General features: G+C 34.1%; 1 protein-coding gene across 17 annotated transcripts in view; it reads left to right on the top strand.

Moving 5' to 3' along the window:
• The window catches only part of TMEM232 (transmembrane protein 232), a 316,396-nt gene that overhangs the window by 62,373 nt on the left and 230,024 nt on the right, over positions 1–23,999 (top strand). For 15 of the 17 annotated variants that reach the window (XR_012414003.1, XM_073994025.1, XM_065546632.1 and 12 more), the window contains one exon: positions 2,317–2,453. The exons of 1 other annotated variant lie outside the window; for it this stretch is intronic. Coding sequence is in view for 9 of the 16 variants with exons in the window: in XM_065546632.1 (XP_065402704.1) it covers positions 2,335–2,453 (119 nt within the window). In the remaining 7 variants the exon portion in view is untranslated. Of the gene's footprint in view, positions 1–2,315; positions 2,454–23,999 lie in introns of those variants that run through there. One more of the 17 variants, XM_073994029.1, reaches the window with a different exon arrangement.

Genomic DNA, 23,999 nt, shown 5'->3' with positions numbered 1-23,999 from the left:
TGATGGTTTCCAGCTTCATTCATGTCCCTGCAAAGGACATGAACTCATCCTTTTTATGTCTGCATGGTATTCCATGGTGTATATGTGTCACATTTTCTTTATCCAATCTATCATTGATAGGCATTTGGGTCGGTTCCAAGTCTTTGCTATTGTGAATAGTGCTACAATAAACATACATGTGCATGTGTCTTTTTAGTAGAATGATTTATAATCCTTTGGGTATATACTCAGTAATGGGATGGCTGGGTCCAATGGTATTTCTGGTTCTAAATCCTTGAGGAATCGCCACACTGTCTTCCACAATGGTTGAGCTAATTTACACTTCCACCAACAGTGTAAAAGCATTCTTATTTCTCCACATCCTCTCCAGCATCTGTTGTTTCCTGACTTTTTAATGATCACCATTCTAACTGGCATGAGATAGTATCTCATTGGGGTTTTGATTTGCATTTCTCTAATGACCGCGATGATGAGCTTTTTTTCATATGTTTGTTGGCCTCATATATGTCTTCTTTTGAGAAGTATCTGTTCATAGCTTTTGATGTTTTAGTCATGAAGTCTTTGGTGGGCTTGCTTTTATAGCCTCATGAGTTTCTTTTGGTCTTCTTTTGAAGATGTTTTCTTTTCCTTAAAAGAAACGTCTTACCTTCATAATTTTTTATAATTTATCTTTAGTTAAACACCTTACCTTCATAATTTTTTATAATTCACAATAAGCACTTGTCAAATTTGCAAAATTTGTTACTAGATTTATCAAATTATCTCCCTTTGCAATTCCTACTTATTGAGTATTGTTCTTTTAGGTTGCATGTGCTTAGCTGTACCTTATGATGCATTTTTATTGATAATATGAATTTGTTATTTTCCTGAGTGCATTTTAAGGTAGAAATGCCCAGTGTGATTTTGTTAGCTGTTAAAGAAAAATAAATGTCTGAAAATATTAATCCTGCTTGGGAATAACTTTTGTTTTACATTAGTTAGACCCAGTCTGGATGGCACTCGTGTATATAGCTCAGCACAGCTGCTGACTTAAAAAAAACCCATTTGTTTTATATTCTGATGAATGTGGATTATTAGAAGCAGATCTTGCTATATACCAATAGCAATAGACAATGACATTTTGTGTCTATGACCCATCTTTTGCTGGATATTTTCCCATTGCCGCTCAGATCTGCTTCCCATTCTTCTTCACTTCGCCCCTGTACTTTCTGGCTTCTAGTTTGGTTTGGCAAATGGGTAGCACAGGCAGATGACTAAAGTGGAGCATGCAAGGAGACTGAGATTGGAGTTTCTATCCTCCAGGCTCCCTCTTAGAGGGCAACCACAGTTTGACTGCATTTCTCTCTTAAAGGCCAAAGCTTTTTATTAAGCACATCTCCTCAATAGTTATTCTGTCTTGGTCTATCTTCCTCTTCAGCCCTAAGAGTGATAACAGTTTATTTTGTTCTGTCCCTGAGAACACAACCATCTTGTTTTATAGCTCTGCCCATGTCTTTGGAAAGAATTCCTTCATTCAGGTACCCTATTTGAGTGTGCGCTGCATTTCCTACCAAAACTTTGACTGATCTAATGATCAATTTTTAAATGTAGCTATTTAAAAAATGAAAGACAAAAAATGCAGTAGATATGACTACCCATTTCATTACTTCATTTTGCTGACTAAAACTCCACTAAACACAAATAGGATGTCTTAGTTTTGGTTATGCACTCATAGAATATACTCAGATATGAATCAAAAGGAAAAAATTTCTGGGTGTAAAAAACAAGCAGAGAAAGCACTAACTATCTAAATGACAAAAAGACAGGAGACATGAAAAGGAGTTTACAAGAAATTTTAAAGAACAGACAACAGTGATATGATCACAAGTGATTACATAAAGTTTCCTATATACTAGGCTCATTCTAAGCAATTTACATGTATTGAACTATTTATTTCTCACAGGAACTCTATGAGGAAATACTATTCTCATTTTACAAGTGAGGAAACTGCGGCACAGAGCACTTAGTCTGGTTGTATAGCCTATTCTCTTAGCTACCGTGCCATGCTGCTCTTTCAATGATTTTGCTGATGAAACTGCTAAAGCATAATAAAGACTAGATATATAGATGGATACACTTGTAATAATAACTTTTTGTCCTTATTTCCATAATATCCTTATAGTTTACTTATTTATTTAAATTCTTCCTTAGTATAGAATTATTCTTAAGCCTAACTTTAGTTCTTGCTATTCTTTTCCAAAAATAATGAATTTGCATAACATTATTTGCTACTATGAGTACATTTGTATGCTAACATACATTTAATATTCCTTTTAGAATTTATGATTGGTGAATATGCCTGTTAACAAATCACCTATGATTAATACATATGGAGGCATATCTTCCCCTTATCATGAAAAGCTCTGGAAATTAAATTTTCAACATTTAAGTGGAGAAAGGAGTCATAAATCAAGGTAAGCTAGAAAATAATTATAGGACCCATATGTATTGTAGAGAATTTAGAAAATATGGAAAACTGTGAAAAATAAAAATTCACCCATAGTTCTCTAACCAAAGATTAAAATTTTAAAGTTTATTGTTTTTTAATAGCCTTGTTTATTACAATTATATGCTTTCTAAAATTTTGAATTCTATACTTTTTGTTTGAAATAATTATCTATACTCATATGTTTTCTTAATTTGTCATAATAATGCATAGATTTCATGAGAAAATATTTGATAACTCCTGTATCATGAAGCATTCTATTTAGGTCTAAGATCTTTGATATTTCAAATTTAGACAAAACAGAATGTTTTTCTATTTTGAAATATTTCAAATTATTTCCTTGGGATAAAGTTTCTACTACGAGTGCAAGAGCAATTTGAAAGAACTGTCACAAAGACTTTACAGTCACAAATAATGTACTTTTTCTAGTTGTTTTCTGTGGTATCCTTGTCCCAATACCATAGTGATCCATACTGTAAAAAAAGTGGCAGGAAAAGTTGTTATCCACCTAGAATCCTACAGAGAAGAAAATAAAATTCAAAGTGTATCATTAAAAAACTGAATGGTTTTGCTATTAGTCATATAAACATAATATGCTGAAGAAATATGTAAAACTGGTCAGTGCGTCTAAATGGTGAAGGATGCTACAAATAAAAAGCAACAGAACCTAAATATACAAACCGTGACTAGATCGTTCTGTTACTAATAGGATATAGATAAACAGCGGAAAAATAATTTGTATTAAAATGTTCAGAGTAGTTTTAATTAATTTAAAAATTGAAAATAGCAAATGCTTTATAATGGAATGATCAATTAAATATATCTGAATAGTAGAATACAATAGAAATGTTTATAAGAAAAAATTGAAACAGAAATTAGTATACAATGATTAAACTGATTATATCAAATGTGTATTATGGATACCACAATTCACCAAGAATGGAGTATAATCTTTTTCAGCCTACCAGATAGTAATAGATACTATGCTAGAAAGGAGCAGGTTAGATTCTTCATGTAAACAAATTTCAAAAGCCCTGGATTTAACAAAGCACAACTGTTTTCTTTACTCCAAAATTTCTCAGCTTTTTTATTTGTTTATTTACTTATTTATTTATTTTTAGAGACAGGGTCACCCAGGCTGGAATGCAGTGGCGTGATTATAGCTTACTATAACCTTATTATAACCTATAGCTTACTATAATCCTGGGCTCAAGTGATCCTCCTGCCTCAGCCTCCTGAGCAACTGGCACCATGGGCACATGCCAGTATGGCTGGCTAATTTTAATTTTTTTTTTTTTTTTTTGGTGGAGATGGGGTCATGCTTTGTTGCCCAGTCTGGTCTTGAACTCCTGGCCTCAAGTGATCGGCACTCCTTTTCCTCCCAAAATGTTGGAATTACAGGCATGAGCCACTGTGCCTGGCTCAGTTTTAAAATATGCTCATGTGTAGTATAAGTCCGCATTAGGGGGACTGATACAGTTTGGCTCTGTGTCCCCATTCGAATATCATCTTGAATTATAATCCCCATGTGTCAAATGAGGGACCTGGTGGGAGGTGATTGGATCACAGGGATGGATTTCCCCTTGGCTGCTCTCATGATAGTAAGTGAGTCCTCATGCAATCTGGTTGTTTGGTAAGTGTCTGGTGCTTCCTCCTTCGCACTCTCTCCTGCCACCATGTAAGAGATGCCTTGCTTTCCCTTCCCCTTCTGCCATGATTGTAAATCTCCTGAGGCCTCCCCAGCCATGCAGAACTGTGAGTCAATTAAACCTCTTTTGTTTATAAATTACCCAGTCTCAAGTGGTATCTCTGTAGCAGTGTGAGAATGGACTAATACAGAGACAGAGCTAGCCTTGCCACCACTACCTATACAACCTGCTTCATCAGAATGAACTCATGGAACATGTTTTAAGTATTATTAATTTCTGTTCAATGTCCAAATTTTTATTAGGAAAAATAACTTGCTAGATCAAAATGTGTTGTTAATAGATCAAAATTTCTTAAAAACTGTATGTGATTTTTAAGTTTTAAGAAATTGCTGAAAACTTAGAAATGTATAATGGCATACATGCCATAGAATTTAAGATGTTGGCATATTGTTATGGGCTGAATGTTTGTGTCCCCACACAATTCATATGTTGAAGTCCCAACCTCAATGTGTATTATGGCCGCTGTAATTCACAAAGAAGAGAGTGTGATCTCATGGCAAACCAGATCGTAATAGATATTATGCTAAAAAGGAGGGGTTTAGGTTCTTCATTTAAACAAATTTGAAAAGCCCTGGAGTTAACAAAGTGAAATTGTAACGCAGTTTGATGGTATTAGGAAGTGTGTTGGCCGGGCGCGGTGGCTCAAGCCTGTAATCCCAGCACTTTGGGAGGCCGAGACGGGCGGATCACAAGGTCAGGAGATCGAGACCATCCTGGCTAACATGGTGAAACCCCGTCTCTACTAAAAATACAAAAAACTAGCCGGGCGAGGTGGCGGGCGCCTGTAGTCCCAGCTACTTGGGAGGCTGAGGCAGGAGAATGGCGTAAACCCGGGAGGCGGAGCTTGCAGTGAGCTGAGATCCGGCCACTGCACTCCAGCCTGGGCGACAGAGCGAGACTCTGTCTCAAAAAAAAAAAAAAAAAAAAAAAAAAAAAGGAAGTGTGGCCTTTGGGAGGTAGTTGGGCATAGATGAGGTCATGATGGTGGAGTTCTCATGATGGGATTAGTGTCTTTACAAGAAAAGGAAGAGCTACCAGCACTTACTATCTCCTCTGTGTGAGGTTGCAGCAAGAAGGTAGCTGTCTGCAAGCCAAGAACACAGCCCTCACCAATACCAGCCCATGCTGGCACCCTATCTTAGATTTCCCAGCTTCTGGAACATGAAGAAATAAAATGTTTAAGTCACCCAGTTTACACTGTTTTGTTATAGAAGCCCCAGTAGCCTGAGACACATATTGTTACATTTGTTTCAAATATTTTTCTTGAATAAAGAACACTTCAAGAACTACAGTTTCAGCTGTTTAACCCTATGTGCTTTCGACTATAGTAATTGTGGCACGTATCATTCCAGTTCATTTTTCTACTTTAATATACATGAATATGAAATTGTATTTTTCACATTTATTAATGTAATTCTACCTAATACATTTTTCTGTGACTTAGTTTTTTAAAAAATGCTGCATTTTAACTTTAATCCATATGGATAATTATGTATTTTCTCCATTTTAATGGCTGAGAAATTCTAATATAATAAATTTTCCTTATTTATTATTTTCCAAATTTTTGACAACAAAATCAATGCCATAGTGAAAATCATTGCATATTTCTCCTTGTGTATGTGTGCAAGTGTTTCTTTTTTTTATATTTTTACTTTTACAGACAGGGTCTTACTCTGTGTCCCAGGCTGGAGTGCAGTGGCACAATCGTAGCTCACTGCAACCTCGAATTCCTGGGCTCAAGAGAGCCTCCTGCTTCAGCTTCTGGAGTAGCTAGAATCACAGGCACATGTAACCATACCTGGATAAAGAAAAAAGTTTTTTTTGTAGAGATGGAATTCGCTTCGTTGCTGAGGCTAGTTTCAAACTCCTGACCTCAAATGGTCCTCACCCCTCAGCCTCCAAAAATTCTGGGTTATAGATGTGAGCCATTGTGCCCAGCTAAGTATAATTTTTGATTTATTATTTTAAAAAATTTACTTGATGCTTTCTATGGGTCTCCAAAAGCATTTGAAAAAAAAAATACATACACACACACACACAGACACATATTTCCTTCCCCAGTCTATAAGAGTATGAGAGGATCACTTCCCCTTGTCTTCACCAACACCTAACAGATCAGTTTGGGGAGACTTAACATCTTTATCATAACCATATTATAATTTAGAAACATGGCATATCTCTTCATTTATTTATTTATAAAAATTGTCTCAATACAGTTTTAGTGTTTTTATTTTTATATGGGTATTGTCTTAGATTTCTTAATTTTTGACAGTATAATAGGTCAAAAGTGACACTTATAACGAATTTTCTAAGATTCCCTAATAACTATGTGACTATATTTTTATGTTTGTTGCTGTTAGAATTACTTCTATGTGTTGTATTATTCTTATTAATATGTTGGTATTATTAAATATTTATTGTAAATTCTCCCAAGGTATGCCTTATCCTTTAACTTTGTTTTAGTTGTGCCTTTACTTACATGGAAGTCTTAAAAATTGTTATAGTTATTATGTTTTTAAGATTCATTAATGTTGTTGAGTGTAGCTATGTCATTTTTATTGTTTGTTTTTCATTTCACTGTTGCATTTTATTAACATACTGAAAATTATCCATTAATTCTGTTAATTTTGGACACTTCAATTATTTTCAGTTCATGGTTATTATGAACAATGTTTCATACATTCCTGTATGGGCAATTTGCTTCATTGCTGAGGCTAGTTTCAAACTCCTGACCTCAAATGGTCCTCACCCCTCAGCCTCCAAAAATTCTGGGTTATAGATGTGAGCCATTGTGCCCAGCTAAGTATATTTTTTGATTTATTATTTTAAAAAATTTACTTGATGCTTTCTATGGGTCTCCAAAAGTATCTGAAAAAAAAAATACACACACACACACACACACACACACAGACAGACATCTTAATGTACAGACTTATGAGTGGAATTGCTGGGTCAGAGGATATGTATATAAAATTTAGTGACTAGAACATAGTAATTTTTATAAAGTCAGATATCTCAATCTTTTAGGATTAGCCTTTTTTTTTCCTGTATTTTGGTTAAAAAAATCTTTCCCAACCACAAGATCATGTAGATAGTCTTGTATATTATTTTCTAAAAACCTTATTGCTTTCTCTTTCATGTCTGTAATCTATGTGGAAATTTTTATAAATAATATTAAACACAAGTCTGATTTTCTTTTTAAAATGTGCATAGTCAATTCATCAATACCACAAAAGGAAAAAATCCTTTCTCCACTATTTCTGTAGTACAATTATTGTATAACTCATGCGTTCACATGTAATTGATATGCTTAACTGCTCTATATTCTGCTTCACTGGCCCATTTGTCTAATTCCACACCAACATCACACTGCCTTAATTACTATGGTTTGGTAATAACATTTAATAGTCAATATGATAGATTTTTCCAAACTTGTTTTTCTTCAGTGGTATCTTGCACATTAATTTTGAAACCAGCTTGTCATAATTTTTCTTTTCAAAAAATTGCAGGGAGTTTTTAATTGGATTTTTCAGAATCTATAGATCAATTTGGGGAGAAAACATCTTTATCATAACTATATTCTAATTTATAAACATGGTATATCTCTTCATTTTTTAGTTATTTATAAAATTTTCTTAATACAGTTTTACTTCTTTTTTCATATGGGTATTGTCCATCATTCTCATAGCAGTATCGTTCACAGAGGCATTGTTAGATTTATTTCTATGTATTTAGTATTTTTGATGCCATTTATAGATTATATGCATATATAGATTTCTAAAATTTGTATTTTCTAACTTTTTTTTTACCAGAAAAAGAAGTAAATTTTTATATATTGATTTTACACACACAAATATTGCTAAATTTCCTTATTAATTCTGAATATTTTTGTCTCCGTATTGACTTAAAAGGAATATTCTAAACATTTGACTGACAAGGGACTATTAACCAGAATATATAAAGAACTCAAACACCCTAATAACAATATCCCAAATCATCTAATTGAAATATGGGCAACAGATCTGAGTAGACATTTCTCAAAAAAAGACATACAAGCTGGGCACGGTGGCACATGCCTGTAATCCCAGCACTGTGAGAGGCCGAGGCCGGCGGATCATGAGGTCAGGAAATGGAGACCATCCTGGCGAACACGGTGAAACCCCGTCTCTACTAAAAATACAAAAAATTAGCCGGGCGTGGTGGCCGGCGCCTGTAGTTCCGGCTACTTGGGAGGCTGAGGCAGGAGAATGGTGTGAACCCGGGAGGCGGAGCTTGCAGTGAGCCGAGATCGCACCACTGCACTCCAGCCTGGGCTACATAGCAAGACTCTGTCTCAAAAAAAAAAAAAAAAAAAAGACATACAAATGGCCAACAGATATATGAAAAAATTCTCAAAATCACTAATCATCAGAGAAATGTAAACTAAACCCACAATGATATATTATCTCACCCCAACTAAACTGGCGTTTATTAGAAAGACAGTAATGGATGCTGGTGAGGATATGGAGAAAGAGGAATGCTCCTACACGGTTGGTGGGAATGTAAATTAGCATAACCATTATGGAAAACAGGATGGAGGTTCCTCAGAAAACCAAAAATAGAATTGTCATATCATCCCATAATCCCACTGCTGGATATGTGTCCAAAAGAAGGGAAATTAGCAGATTAAAGAGCTATCTGGGCTGGGCAGGGTGGCGTGCTGGGCACCCGTTATCCCAGCATTTTGGGAGGCTCAGTTGAGTGGATTGCTTGAGCCCAGGAGTTTGAGATCAGTCTGGGTAACATGACAAAACCCGCCTCTACAAAAATTACAAAAATCAGCCAGGTGGCTGGGCGCGGTGGCTCACATCTGTAATCCCAGTACTTTGGGAGGCGGAGGTGGGCGGATCACGAGGTCAGGAGATCGAGACCATCCTAGCTAACACGGTGAAAGCCCGTGTTAGCTAAATACAAAAAATAAGCCGGGCGTGGTGGCAGGCGCCTGTAGTCCCAGCTACTGACCCAGGAGGTGGAGCTTGTAGTGAGCCGAGATGGCGCCACTGCACTCCAGCCTGGGCGACAGAGACTCTGTCTGAAAAAAATAAATAAATAAAATAAATAAATAAATCAGCCAGGCATGTTGGTGTGCACTTGTAGTCCCAGCTACCCAGGAAGCTGAGGTGGGGGGATTACTTGAGACCTGGAGGTAGAGATTGCAGTGAGCAAAGACTGCAGCACTGCATTTTAGCCTGGGCCACAGAGCAAGACCCTACCTCAAAAAAAGAAACAATAAAAGAGATATCTGTTTTCTCATATTAATTGTAGCATTAGTCACAATAGCCAAGGTGTGGAATCAATCTAAGTTTCCATGCATGATAAATCGGTAAAGAAAATGTGATATATGTACACAATGGAATATTATTAAACCATAAAAGAATCAAATCCTGTCACTTGCAACAACATTGGTGGAACAGGAAGACATTATGTTAAGTAAAATAATTCAGGCACAGAAAAATACCGCTGTTGTCACTCATATGTGTGTTCTAAAATAAATTGATCTCATAAAGGTAGAGAGTAGAATGATGGTTACCAGAAGCTGGGAAGGTTGAAGAGGTGGGGAAGAAGAGAGGTTGGTTAATGGGGACAACATACAGTTAAATAGAAGGAATAAGATCTAGTGTTTAAGAGCGTAATAGGGTGACTATACTTAACAACAATTTATTGTATATTTCAAAATTACTAAAAGAGTGATATTGCAATGTTCCTAACACAAATAAATGATAAATACTAGAGGTGGTGGATATTATAATTAACCCTGATTTGATCATTAAATATTGTATGTTTGTATCAAAATATCACATATATCTCATAAATATGTACAACTATGTATCCACAATCATGAAAAATAAAAAATAATAAAGCAAAAGGTAAATCTAAGTATGTTTGTTTTTTAAAAAGTATAATATTTTTTCTCAAACTTTATCTGGTATTCTACTTTATGTGTTTTATAATTTATCTCCACTAAAGTTTATTACCATTTTAAGTAATCAGTGTTCCCTTTTATTTTATTTCCTGTTTACCATTTTCATTGCTTTTTAACTCTTCTTTCTTCTTAGGCCTCCTTTCTGGACTTGTTTATTATTTGCCTGCTGTAAGATATTTTGAATTTTCCTTACTGTCAACAACAAAAATCTCTGAATATATATTTTGTTTGTCTGAATATATTTTTTATTCTTATTCTTGAAAAATATTTAAAACTAAACATAAAACATCTTTGAGCAATTATTACTTTTATTCTTTTTTCCTCTAGAACATTGTTGGTATCATTTCACTATCTTACAGTTTCCATTATTGCTGTTGAGAAGTTAGCTGAAATTTTAATGTCATTTCTTTAAGATTATGTTGGCTTCCTTCCCCCCAAACCTGGCAATTTTAAGTTTCTTATTGTCTTCTGTTTTCTTCAGTTTTACTCTGATGTGTCAGAATATAATGTTAAAAATTATCTTACTTAGATTTGATGGAACTTTTTGAATCTGTGGATGTATCTTTCATCATTCCTGAAAAATTATTGGGTATTGTTTATACATATATTGCATTGACAACCCCGTTTTTTCTTTTCTCTCCTTCTGAGACTATTGAATATATGTGTATGAGATCATCTCATTAAATCTGTTACATCTTTTATTCTTTCTTCTCCATTTTCCAAATTTTTATCACTTTCTACTGTATTTTGAACAATTTATTCTGATCTGCGATTTGTCTTTCATGTGACTCATTTTCCCATTCTCAAATGTATCCATTGAATTAAAAAATTATATCTTACATTCTATTAATTTATTTAGTTTTCCTCAAATCTGTTATGTAGACTTAACGTTTCAGGTTCCCCGCAGATCTTTTTAAGCCTGTGGTGGGATGAGCATGATAATTTTATAATATATGTCTGATTATTTCAGTGACTGGAGTCTTAGTAGTTTTGTTGTTTCTGCTTGTTCTCATTTCTGCCATATTTTTCCTTGTATCTTGTCATTACTCACTTTCCTTTGGATGGAAAATATTTCTGCATGTTTTTTGAGAACTAAGATAAATGCGTCCTCCTCTAGAGAATCTTTGCATTAGCTTCTCTGCCAGGCACCTGTAAGTGTACCAGCCTGGGACAACTGAAACTAAATTCACTGCCTGAGTTTTCTTGGCCAACAATCTATGTTTGTCTAGGGTATAAATCTGTGTCAGGACCAATCTTCTCAGCAACAGTTCTTTTTCTTTTCCATCCTCATTCTTTTTCTGCTAGACGCCAAGGTAGCCTTCTATGTGGCTTCCTGAGGTTAGGAAGAGGGGATCTTGCAAGATACTACATACTTTATGCAGATAATCCTAAAAGAAACTATACTACAATTATTATTATTATTAATTTATTCACTGACACCTGCTTTGGTCACTCAGACTTGACTCCTTTCCTAACACCTGTATCTCCACTCGAACTAGCTGACATACAGAGTTCTCTGGCAAAAACACATATTATGGGAAGAAGATAAGCATGTCTAGGGTTCTATTCCATTTCCTTGTTTGAGGTATTGTTGCCTTACATTTCTGGTGAGCTCTTCCCCAAGAAGTGATGTCCTTGCTTTCATCAAACATTTCGTTGTGGCTTCAGTGGAAGATTAACCCATTGTCAAAAAGAAATTTTTATGCATGGTTTTAAGATGAATCTATCAGACTCATTTACTTTTACTTTCATTGGCTAATGACGAAGATAAACTTTGAAGCTCTCTTTTTTTTTTTTTTTAAGCCAAATAATGCAGGCAGTTTGTCCATCTTCGGTAGTTAAATACATAAATTTGGGTATTGTTGCCTCTGCCTACCAATTAACCCTGTTTGGGATTAATAATTACATTTCACAAGAGATGACATTACACTTGAGAACCTTAGTTGTTTCTAAATGGGCTTCTTACGGACAACCTTGAAAAGATAATGACTGTTACCAAATGCAGAATAGAATGTTTCCAAGTATAAAAGCAATCATTTAGAAAAGGAAGTAGGATTTTACTTTTGAAAATATTTTCGGCCTTCAATTTTCTTCTAAATGGCTGTCTGCTCAAAATTCGGTGGGTGTCAACAGTCCCCTCTCCCCTAATCTGTTTAGGGTTCTCTTTATTCTTATAAGCTACTAAGAAGGAGGGCTTGCATTTCAAAGCTTAAGACAGTTGCTAAGATTGAAACAGAAAAGTAAAATCTAAAGAAACACAAAGGCAATAAAAGAACATGTAAAACCATAGATATTTTTAGAAATGAAATGAGGACTGTATTCTGGTTTCATACCATAAAGCCTTTGGATATCTATAATGTGATGATGCTGTAATCAATCACACAGGCATCAGGATGACAGAGGATATTTCCAGTGTCTGACTCAAAAGCCCAGACCCCAAACCAATGAGTCAGAAATGACAAATTCAGGGGAGGTATTCATAGAATAAATTTCTGCAGGTGTTCACATCACCTGCTCTTTATTTATGCCCTTCAGATTATTAAATCTGTCCCTGAATTCCTCAAACATTCAAACGTAATATACACACCAAAAGGAGCAGACCTTCCTTTTATTCTTCTGCTACTTCTGATACTTAGGAGAAACCATATTAATTGTTATTTGAAGTTTATATATCAATTCCATTTTTTTTTACCTTTTCATAGTACCAAACTTATCAAAAGAGTAGTCAATATTTAATATTTTTCTTTTTAAAATCCATATATTGATTAGCACCCTAAAATCTGGGTTCTGTTTTTCTGTAATGAAATTGCTGTATTAAAGATCTCTACCACTTTAAACATGTATATTTCTTTGTGGTGACAACATTCAAAATCTTTTCTTCTAGCTATCTTGAAATATTCAATACACTGTTATTTACTATAGTCACCCTACTGTGTAATAGAACACCAAAACAAATTCTTCTTAACTGTAACTTTGTACCCATTGACCAACCTCTCCCAGTTCCCCGCAACCTCGACCCTCCCCAGCCTCTGGTAAAAACAATTCTACTCTCTAATTCTATGAAATAAGCTTTTTAAGATTCCATATGAGTGAGATCATGTGGTGTTTATCCTTCTGTGCTTTAACGTAGTGACATAGTGTTATCCAGGTTCATTCATGTTATTGCAAATGACAGGATTTCATTCTGTTTTATGACTTTATAGTATTCCACCACACACACACACACACACACACACACACACACACACACACACACACAGGTATATATCCATTCATCATTAGATGGGCATATAGGTTGATTCTATGTCTTGGTTACTGTGAATAGTGTTGCAATAAACATGGGTGTACAGATGTCTCTTCCACATACTGATTACATTTTCTTTGGATATATACCCAGTAATGGGATTGCTGGATTATATGGCAGTTCTATTTTTAGGTTTTTGAGAAACCTCTATATGTTATTCATCATGGCTGTACTAACTTACATTCCCACCAACAATGTATGAGTTCTCTTTTCTTCTATTTGTTATTTTTGATAATAGCCATTCTAGCTGGGATGAGGTGGCTTTCAATGTTGTTACCACAAAGAAATGATAAATATTGAAAGTGATGTATATGGCAATTACCCCAGTTTTATCATTAAGCTATGTACACATGCACTGAAACATCACATTTTATCCCATAAATATGTACAATTATTAGGTGTCAGTTATAAATAAAAATTCAATTAAAAATATCTCCACTGACTTTTAAAATATTAACTCTAATGGTTTTCTTTTTGTATTTAGTCTTGATATTTCTGTGGATGTACATTTGCCATCATTGTCTTTATCTTTAATGTATTCTTTGATATCTCAGTCTAGGATACTTGTTTGTATGAAACAGGCACACAATCAAACTAACTCAAGCAAAAAACAAAACAAAACAAAACAATTAACATAAGGATATAAGGCTGTGTTGTGGAACTTGAGAGCAGAAAGTATAGCTAGGCCTTTCCCCCTCATTCAGTACTCTTAACACACGTGGAGATAAAATGGCCAGCTTGGCAGATATAGTCTGCATGTACACTACGATAAACTTGAAAAGGATTAAAAACTCTAGATTTACATCAGTTAATCATTTGGCAAACGTGATTGGGGGTTAAAATGGTGAACATGCAGCTGTCTGAAATTGGAGGTGCTTTGTTATTTGCTGTCTTGAAAAAGCTGTCAGCAAAAGCCACAGGTTTTGGCTCTACATAACCTTTCAGTTCTAACCTCAACCAATTAGAGTATTGTTTTATTTAAAATCCTTAGAGAACTGAATTGGCCCAGCTGGCATCACATGTCTACTGTGACAAAATCAACAATGGCCAGGGTACATGAAGTCATACGGACTAATATAGAACTTAGGCCCCAGTGCAGCAGGGACTGTTAAAAGTGAACACTTTTCAGAGAAGGAATTTGCACCCCATATTTTATATACATCTCAATTCCATTGTAGTACTTTCCTAAATCTCCTCTTATATTTATTGTTTCTTTTTTCCCTCTTGCTTCCTAACTCTGGGATTTACCAAACAAAAACTTTCCTTTGATTGATTATTTTTTTCCTTAGTATTCTTCCTCTTGAAATTTTAAGACTTTGATCATCACTGATATGTAGGTGAATCTGAAATCTTTATTTCCAGATCTTATCCAATTCCTAATGCTTGACTTACAAGTCCTTTTGGATTATAAACCTTTCCACTTGGATGTCTCATAGGTAAATCATCCTATGTCCAGAATGGCACAGATCATCTGCTCAGATTCCTCCCGTCCAATTCTCTTGATGTCTTCCTACTTCCAGTCATGTGGGTCAAAAACATTGAGTTTATCTGTGTCCTTGGCATCATGATTTCTTTTCTCATATTCCATTATTCATCAAGCCCTATTGATTTAGCTAGATCAATTTCAACTTGATTTAGCTTGACCTCCACCTAATCTCTAAATTCTAGGTGATCATGTGCCCAGGAAAAAGCAGAGAAAGAACTTTGAAAGGACAACTGCTATTCTGCCCTTTCCATCTCCTGCCTAGTCTTCAAGGCTCACCTGCTATTTCCACAAAGAAGCTTTTTCTGAATCTCACCAAAAAGAGTAATGCTTATAACTAACAGTTTTCTAGCACTGAATATATGCCAGGAACTAGGCTGTGTGACTTGATTTGATGCTTTCCAAAATTCTGCAAGATCTTTTCACTATTTCTACAGATGGAAAATTGTAGCTCCCACAGATTAAGTGATTCAGCAAAGATTATAGGACATGGGAGTTCTGGAATCATGATCTCTACTTCTAAACTCCCACAGAGTTTTATTTCTTTTTTAAAGAACATCTCCTTATGTTGCATCACTGTGAAGTGTCTCACTTCCCTCCCAAGAATGGGAACTGCCTGAGGCCAGACCTGATTTCTCTTCTAGCACTCATGGTATCTAGCAAAATATTTTGTATGTAGGTGGCTTTCATTAAATAGTCATTGAACAAATGAATTGTCAGCTAAAAAAAGTTCTGAATTCACAGATAATGTAAATACAGTCAGTTTGGATGGAGTGCCTATTTAACCAGGAGACATCAGTATAAATATTTTATAAATAAAATTAGAATGATCTTTATTTACTGTCTGCTCCACAGGACTGCTCTTACATATTTAGACTAGATTATCTTTGTGAAATCCTTTGATATTTCAGAGATATTGGAATGCATAAAGCTGAAGTCTGTTTTTTGAAATGCCTGTATTTACTTTATAAAAGTTTCCCTTTGCTTCTTACCAGGTGTTATATATGTCACTAAATAAGTTTTAATTTTTACAATAATGTCTATTGTGATGGGCAGGAATTGGTTAAAATAGCTATGTTTATTTCTCACTAAATATTTAACATGATCTGTAGGAGACCAATTAAAGGACTCAGGATTTATATAGAAAGTTAAAAATAATTAGCTTTCCATGTTTTCAATAATGTATTACAAGCCATAATCCATACTGACAAATGTTTGACAAACGTAAAATTATTATACAATGTAGTTTGAGCATAGAAATTGAATTAGATATTATTTTCATCCTAAGCCTGCATTTTGCTTTAGAAATAAAATGACATAACTATACTTTCCCTAGAGCCTATGAAAAAGCTGAAGTAAACTATCTAATTTCAGAAAATGTAATTTTAATTTGTATTTGAAACCCTGGATACTGTGTGTGTTTTGTGTGCTTGGGGGTTGTCTGTGGTTGGTAATGAGGAAATCTAATTGAATTGAATTTACTATTATTTTAAAAGAAGAATGAATTGCACATTATTATACTATAAATCATTCTTAGGGATCTTAGAAAGACAGCTAAATGCAAAGACTTTGAGTCAGACAGTTCATTTCAAATTTGGCTCGGTTTACTTTCAAGATATAACTTTGAGTGTGATACTTAAACTCTGTCAACCTATTTCTTCTTGTAAAACAAAGTACATTTTATACATTTCAAGCAGTATATATAAAGCAAACACCAGATTTTCATTAAGCAAATTCTATATACAACAGTAAAGAGAAACTTAAGCAACTAAAGTTACATCAAGGATTATAAGGCAGGTACATTAATATTACATTATGAGGCAGATTTTTGTAGGCTTTAGAGGTAGACTTGCGTGAGTTTCTGGCCCTTTGTAATTATGTGACCTAAAGCACAGTTTCTTCATTTCCACTGCCTCCACCACTTGCCCCACCCCATAACCAAGTGAACATGCTTGAATTCGTGTCATTCTGCCACACATTCCTACTGGTGCCCCTGTTTCTGCTCTCACCCCCTTGTTCTCTGAACAGCAGTCTCAGTAATGTTTTAAGAATGTTAATAAAATTGTGTCATGCTCCAATTTTAGCCCTGTAATATCTTTCCATTACATCCAGAGTAAAACACAAACTCTACCCCATGGTTTAAATACCCTGAGAGAACTTGTCCCTAGCCTGCTCCTTGATCTCTTAACCTCTTTCTTTTCTGTTCTTTCCCTCCCTCCTCCCTCCCTCCCTCCCTTCCTTCCTTCCTTCCCCCACTCTTGTTTTTCTAAGTCTTTTGTTTTCTGTCTCTTGCTTTCTGTCTCTTTCTCATTTCAACTCAAATGTCTCTCCCTCAAGTATTTTAAAAAAGTATTTTTTTAATCTGCTATAATTAAATACATGCATACTCTTGTAATTAAAAGTATAAACACTCATATTTTTTTGCTGTGAAATGCTAACACACATACAGAAGATTATATGAACATAAATATAATGATTAATGAATTATTATAAATCAAATACTTGTGTATTGACCAAGTGAAGAAATAAAATAACTTTCAGAAACTTTTTACGTAACCCTTTTAAATAAAGAAATCCTAGTGCTGTCTTCATCAACATATAAACCAATTAAAAAGTCTTCTCTCCTTAACTTTTTTTACTCTCTCAAAGTTTCTTTTTCTTTACAGTTTTATGCTTTATATAAATGTAATATTGTGGGGGTATATTCTTTTGTGTCTGGATTAGCTGTATGTTTGTAAGATCATCTATATTGTTGCAGTTTGTTTATTTTTATTCCCTTAACATTGAATACTTACCTTTGGGCCTTCAAACTCAACTAGACAGACTAATATGATTTTTTTTTTTTTTTTTTTTTTTTGAGACGGAGTCTTGCTGTGTCGCCCAGGCTGGAGTGCAGTGGCCGGATCTCAGCTCATTGCAAGCTCTGCCTCCCGGGTTTTTACGCCATTCTCCTGCCTCAGCCTCCCGAGTAGCTGGGACTACAGGCGCCCACCACCTCGCCCGGCTAGTTTTTTGTATTTTTTAGTAGAGACGGGGTTTCACCGTGTTAGCCAGGATGGTCTCGAACTCCTGACGTCGTGATCCGCCCGTCTCGGCCTCCCAAAGTGCTGGGATTACAGGCTTGAGCCACCGCGCCCGGCCTAGACAGACTAATATGATTATTATAGGCCACACTAACTGCTGACCTCACTTAGCAGGATACAGCACAGGGAAGAGCATGTCAGCACACCAGTAACTGTTTACTTTCTGAAAGAGTTCTCAACAGAACAGAAATGGGAGCTAGTCTTCTGTAGCTACTCCAAATGACTGTGTGTGTAAGAATGTGAGACTTAGAGAGCTGAGTATAATAGATAGATAACCTTAGAATCCTTTGTCCCAAAGTGGAATCAATGACTTAAAAAGTCCTGCAAAGAACATGCGCTTAGGACAGCCCAAAGTTTCTCCTAATAACGTATTTATAGTTTATTAGCAGTCTAGGTATAATGTGTCAATCAGGAGGTTTTTTTTTTTTTTTTTTTTTTCCTTACCATAAGTGGTGGTCCCAGTAACACAGCTGACATCTACTTTTCCTATGTTCTTAGGGGAATGGAATTAGAAAATAACCCAAGCTCAAATTTATGCATTATAAAAAGAAAGAACATTTTGCTTCACCCTTTATTCACAGACATACCATACTTTTTGGTTCACAAGATAGAATGTTGTTTGATTCCATGTTTTATCCCTTATGAAAAATGTTGCTGGGACCATTCTTATACATGTTCCCTGGTACATAGGACATATTTCTATTGTACATATATAAAGTTGTGATATTGCTAAGTCAGTTTGTATGTCTGTCTTGAATCATCTTGATAGAAAACACCCAACTGATTTCCAGTTGGTGGTTTTACCAGTTTACACAACCAGACGCAGTTTGTGAGAATTTCTATTACTCCATATTCTCTTCAGTTTCTGGTATTGGCATTCTTTTAAGTGTTAACCCTTCTGGTGAATGTGAAGTAGCATCTAATTTTGGTTTTAATTTGGATTTCACTATTTATTATCTTGATGATTATTTCCATATTTATTGGCCACTTGGATTTCTTCATTTGTGAATTACCTTTTTATGACTTTTCTCCATGTTTCTATTTATTGGGAGTTCTTTGTATGTTTTGTGTATGAGCCCTTTATCAATTACATGTTGAAAATTTGTTCTACCACTTAAAATTTTGCCTTTTCATTCTCTTATACTTTCTAATTCAGTTTTTGGAAGATGCAGTCTTATAGTAATAAAGTAATCATATGTATAATGTATTTATAAGCAGAGGTGGTAACCAAAATATTTAACTATAGATATAGTGCGAGGGTTGATAAAACAGAAGTGCACCTGTTGAATGTCAGGTCAGTATAAGGCTCTTTTTATGATGATGATTACTATTACTGCATTGGTTAGCACAACTAACATTTTATAGGAAGTAATGTGAAATGTCAATCAATAAAGGAATTATTGGATTTGTTGAAGTACATCTATATTCTGCATATTAGGATCAATTGAACTTTAGGAGCTGACTGTTGTAGTCTGGAAGGATGAAAATCCCAAAAATATAATTCTGTGAAATATTTTGAAAATTCTTTAAGTGGTATTTATTTACATTTTTAAAAGGAGATTTATATGTGAAACATATAAAAATATGACAAAAAACTTCATAGGCCACTTTACACAAAATAAGCAATAATAACATACCTATTTTTGCAAGCATAAAGAGGTATATTAATGACCACTGCATAGTTATAACGGTTATGAGTGACAAACCATATTCATAAAAATTGGACAAAAGGACATGTGTAAGTGCATATTACTGTGGTTGGTAATTGTGTCCACCCAAATTTATAATTGTGGTCATCTGACATTCTTTGATGAACAACGTAAGTCTTGACAAGATTGGCACAAACTGTGATGGGTCAACACCACATGCACAGTAACCTAAAAGAACCAACATCTCAATATATTTTATCTTTCACAAATGCAGCTGTACAAAAAGGACATGTCTTCATTTACTGAGAAAGTTTTAGCATTTTTTTGTACACATACAGTGCTTGCACACAAAGTCAATGTTGTTATAGTGCACTTTTTTGTAGGCAAATTTGCAAAAAAAAAATGCATAAAATGAATTATAACTCTCTGGAAGTCTCTATACAACTTGTACTTCCAGTATACCGTAGTAAAATATTTTTTAAAATGCTGATCATTTAAAATAGTTGAAAAAGACAAAAAAAAAAAAAAAGAAGAAAAGAAGAAAAAAACACAAAACCTTTTCACATGCCTGTTGGCCATCCATATGTGTTCTTTTAAGAAATATCAATTCAGGTCCTCTGTACATTTTTTAATCAGGTCATTTCTTTTTGGCTATTGATTTTGGTTTCTTATATATTCTGGATATTAGCACCTTTCCAGATACATGGTTTGCAAGTATTTTCTATCAATCCATAGATTGCCTGTTCACTCTGTTGATTGTTTTTATACTGTGCACAAGATTTTTAGTTTGATGCAATCCCACTTGTCTAGTTTTGCTTTTGGGTTCATAGCCGAGAAATTATTGTGAAGACCAGTATCAAGAAGCATATTCCCTATGCATTCTTTTCATAGTTTTACAGTTTCTGGTCTTACATTTAAGTCTTTAAGTCATTTTGAATTGATTTTTGTATGTGGTGTGGGATAAAGGTCTAATTACATTCTTCTGCATGTGGGTATTCAGAGACTATCCTTTCCTCATTGTGTATTCTTTCCCATGTCAAAGATCAGTTGACTGTAGATATATGGATTTATTTCTGGATTTTCAATTCTGCTCCATTGGCTTTTAGGACTTTTTTTATGCCAGTACCATGTTGGTTTAATTGCTGTGGCTTTGTAATATTTTGAAGTCAGGAAATGTGATGCCTCCATCTTTGTTCATCTTGCATAAGATTGTTTTGGCTATTCAAGGTCTTTGTGGTTCCATATGAATGTTATTATTATTTCTGTAAAGAATGTTATTGGGATTTGATAGAAATTGAATTGAGTCTGTAGATCTCTTTGGGTAATATGGACATTTAAACAATACTGAGTTTTCCAATCCATGAACACAGGATGTCTTTCTATATCTTCTTTGTTTTTTACAGGTCTTTTTTTCTGTGTTTTCTGTAAATTGCTTTATCAATGTTTTATAATTTTCAGTGTACAGGTCTTTCACCTCTTTGATAAGTTTACTCCTTAGTATGTTATTATTTTTGTTGCTATTATAAATGGGATTGTTTTCTCCATTTCCTTTTTTGGATAGTTCATTGTTTATATATAGAAATGTTACTGATTATTGTATGTTCCCTTTTTTATCCTGCAACTTTATTGAATTCATTTATTAGTTCTAAGAGATTTTTGTGGATTATCTAGGAATGTCTACATATATGTCATTTGCAAGAAGAGATAATTTTCTTCTTTTCCAATTTGGATGCCTTTTATTTATTTTTTCTTACTTAATTGTTCTGGCTAAGACTTGCAGTACGATGATGAAAAGAAGTGGTAGAAAGGGACATCCTTGTGTCTTAGAGGCAAAGTTTTCCATTTTCTTTCATTGATTATGGTATTGGCTGTGGGTTTTTGATACGATGGTCTTTATTGTGTAAAGTAAATTGAAGTAAATTCTTTTTACACCTGTTTTCTTGAGAATTGTAATCATGAATGGAAGTTAAACTTTGGCAAATGTTTTTTCTCTGTTGAAAGGCCCTTTTTTTTTCAGTAATATGGTATATTACACTGATTTATTTTCGTATGTTGAACCATTCTTGTACTCCAGGGATAAATCTCACTTGGTCATGGTATATAATTGTTTTAATTTGTTATTATATTTACTTTGCTAGTATTTTATTTATGATTTTTGCATTGACATTCACTAGGGATTTTGGCCTATAGTTTTCTTTACTTGTAGTGTCTTTGTATAGTTTCAGTATCAAGTTGATGCTGGCCTCATAAAATGAGTTTGGAAGCGTTCCTACTTGTATTTTTTGCAAGAGTTTAAGAGAGTTGGTAGTAATTCATCTTTGAATGTTTGGTTGAATTCAACCATGAAACCACCTGGTCCTGGGCTTTTCTTTGTTGGGAGGTTTTTCATTACTAATCTAATCTTGTTTTTCTATTGGTGTGTTTAGCCTTTCTATTTCATCTTGATTCAGTTTTGGTAGCTTGTAAATTTCTAGGAATTTATTCATTCTAGGTTATCCAATTTGTTGGTATATAATTGGTCATAATAGTTTCTTATGTTTCTGAGGCATCTGTTATAATGTTTTCACTTTCATTTCTGATTTTATTTATTTGACTTCTCTCTTTTTTCTTGATTATTGTAGCTAATGGTTTTTCAATTTTGTTTATTTTTTCAAGAAAACAACTCTTGGTTTTGTTGATTTTTAGTTTTTTATTCTTTAATTTATTTCTACTCTTAATATTTATTATTTCCTTCTTTCTGCAAACTTTAGGATTATTCTTTTTATAGTTCCTTGAGGTATAAAGTTAAGCTGTTTTTTTTCCCAGTTATTTCTCCGCGTAATGTGAGTATTTATTGTTATAAACTTTTCTCTTATTACTGCTTTTTGCTGCATCCCAGAAGTTTTTGTAAAGTGTGTATATAGGTTGGTTGGTTTGTGAGCACTGAGAAAGATATGTAAAGATACACAATAAGTCATTAATCTTGGCTGTTAATCTTGACAGTTCAAATTGGAGGCAGTAGTGTTGGGAAGCAATCTATTAACTTTTACATTATGCATCTCTGAATGTTTGGGTTATTAAAAACAGCACTGTTATTTTCATATTTTAAAAAACATAATTCCTAATGATATTGTAAAAATTAAATGGATGATGGGGCTATCTTTTTTAACTTCCAAACTCTTCATACAAATGAGAAGATTAAAGCTATTTTGGACACTTTATGTAGAGTAGGTTCACATAGATAAAAAATATGTTATCCCAGATGACTACTGAGAAACAATTTTCAGCCAGTGCTCACCAAATATCTTCAAAAGCAAGAATGGAATGAAAATCAGGAAATCAAAGATGAGATTACTTATTTCAAAATGCCCAATTATCACAGACTTTGTATATTCTAACATGTGAACACTTCCTCTATTGTACTGCAAGCTCCATTAAGGCTGAATTATTTATCTTTTTTGCTACTGTATCCCCAATGCAAAACTTAGTTCCTGATATATAGAAGACCGTCAATAAATTCTTAGTAAATGAATTAATAAATGCTTATTTTAAGATTGATATTTAACTGCCCATTTAAAAAATAGCAGTTAAAGGGTTATTTCATTAATTGCTCTGTACAGAACACCTTATCATTACCTCTGTTCAGCCTGTGATCATGTGGCACTGTTGTTATTTTTAGTAGATCTGTCTCCTCAGTAGGACTGTGAATTACTCAGGGACAAAATCTGATTTCTATTCATTTTTTTCTTTATCTCAGATAGCAACAAATTTAGTAAATTCTATTTCAGTAAATACAGTAATTTAAAATGTTTTATTTTTTCAGATTATTCTTTCTAATAGCATGACTCCAACAATAATTTTACTTCACAAAAACAAAGTTCATTGATTCTACTGTTCACTATTCCTTTGATATCACTTTGATCCCATGTCCATCTTCAATTTTGTGGTACATCCTTATTATCACTTCACTTATTCTCTTGCATACGCCTTCAACTTATTTGTCCTACTTTTCTTTGAAATTCTCATATACTCTCTCTACATTTTCTCTATGGGATCCATTTAATTCATAAGACTTTAAATTCCATGTGTATGCTAATGACTCGAATACTGATATATCTTGTCTGAATTTTCCCTGAAATTCAAACTCATATATCCAACTGCTCACACTCCATCTCCACTTGGATGGCCATGATAATCTCAAACATAACATGTCCAATACTAAAATTATTCTCTATCTTCACCCCACATCCACTCCTCTAACAGTTTTCCCCATCTTAGTAAATAGCAATTTAGACTCTCTAGTTACTCAGTTGAATCACGACTTCTTTCTTTCTCTCATGCCTAA

The sequence above is a fragment of the Macaca fascicularis genome, chromosome 6 (genome assembly GCF_037993035.2).
Source record: "Macaca fascicularis isolate 582-1 chromosome 6, T2T-MFA8v1.1".
NCBI lineage: Eukaryota > Metazoa > Chordata > Mammalia > Primates > Cercopithecidae > Macaca > Macaca fascicularis.
Note: the sequence above shows the minus strand (reverse complement) of the source record. Positions and strands in the feature narration are given on the sequence as shown.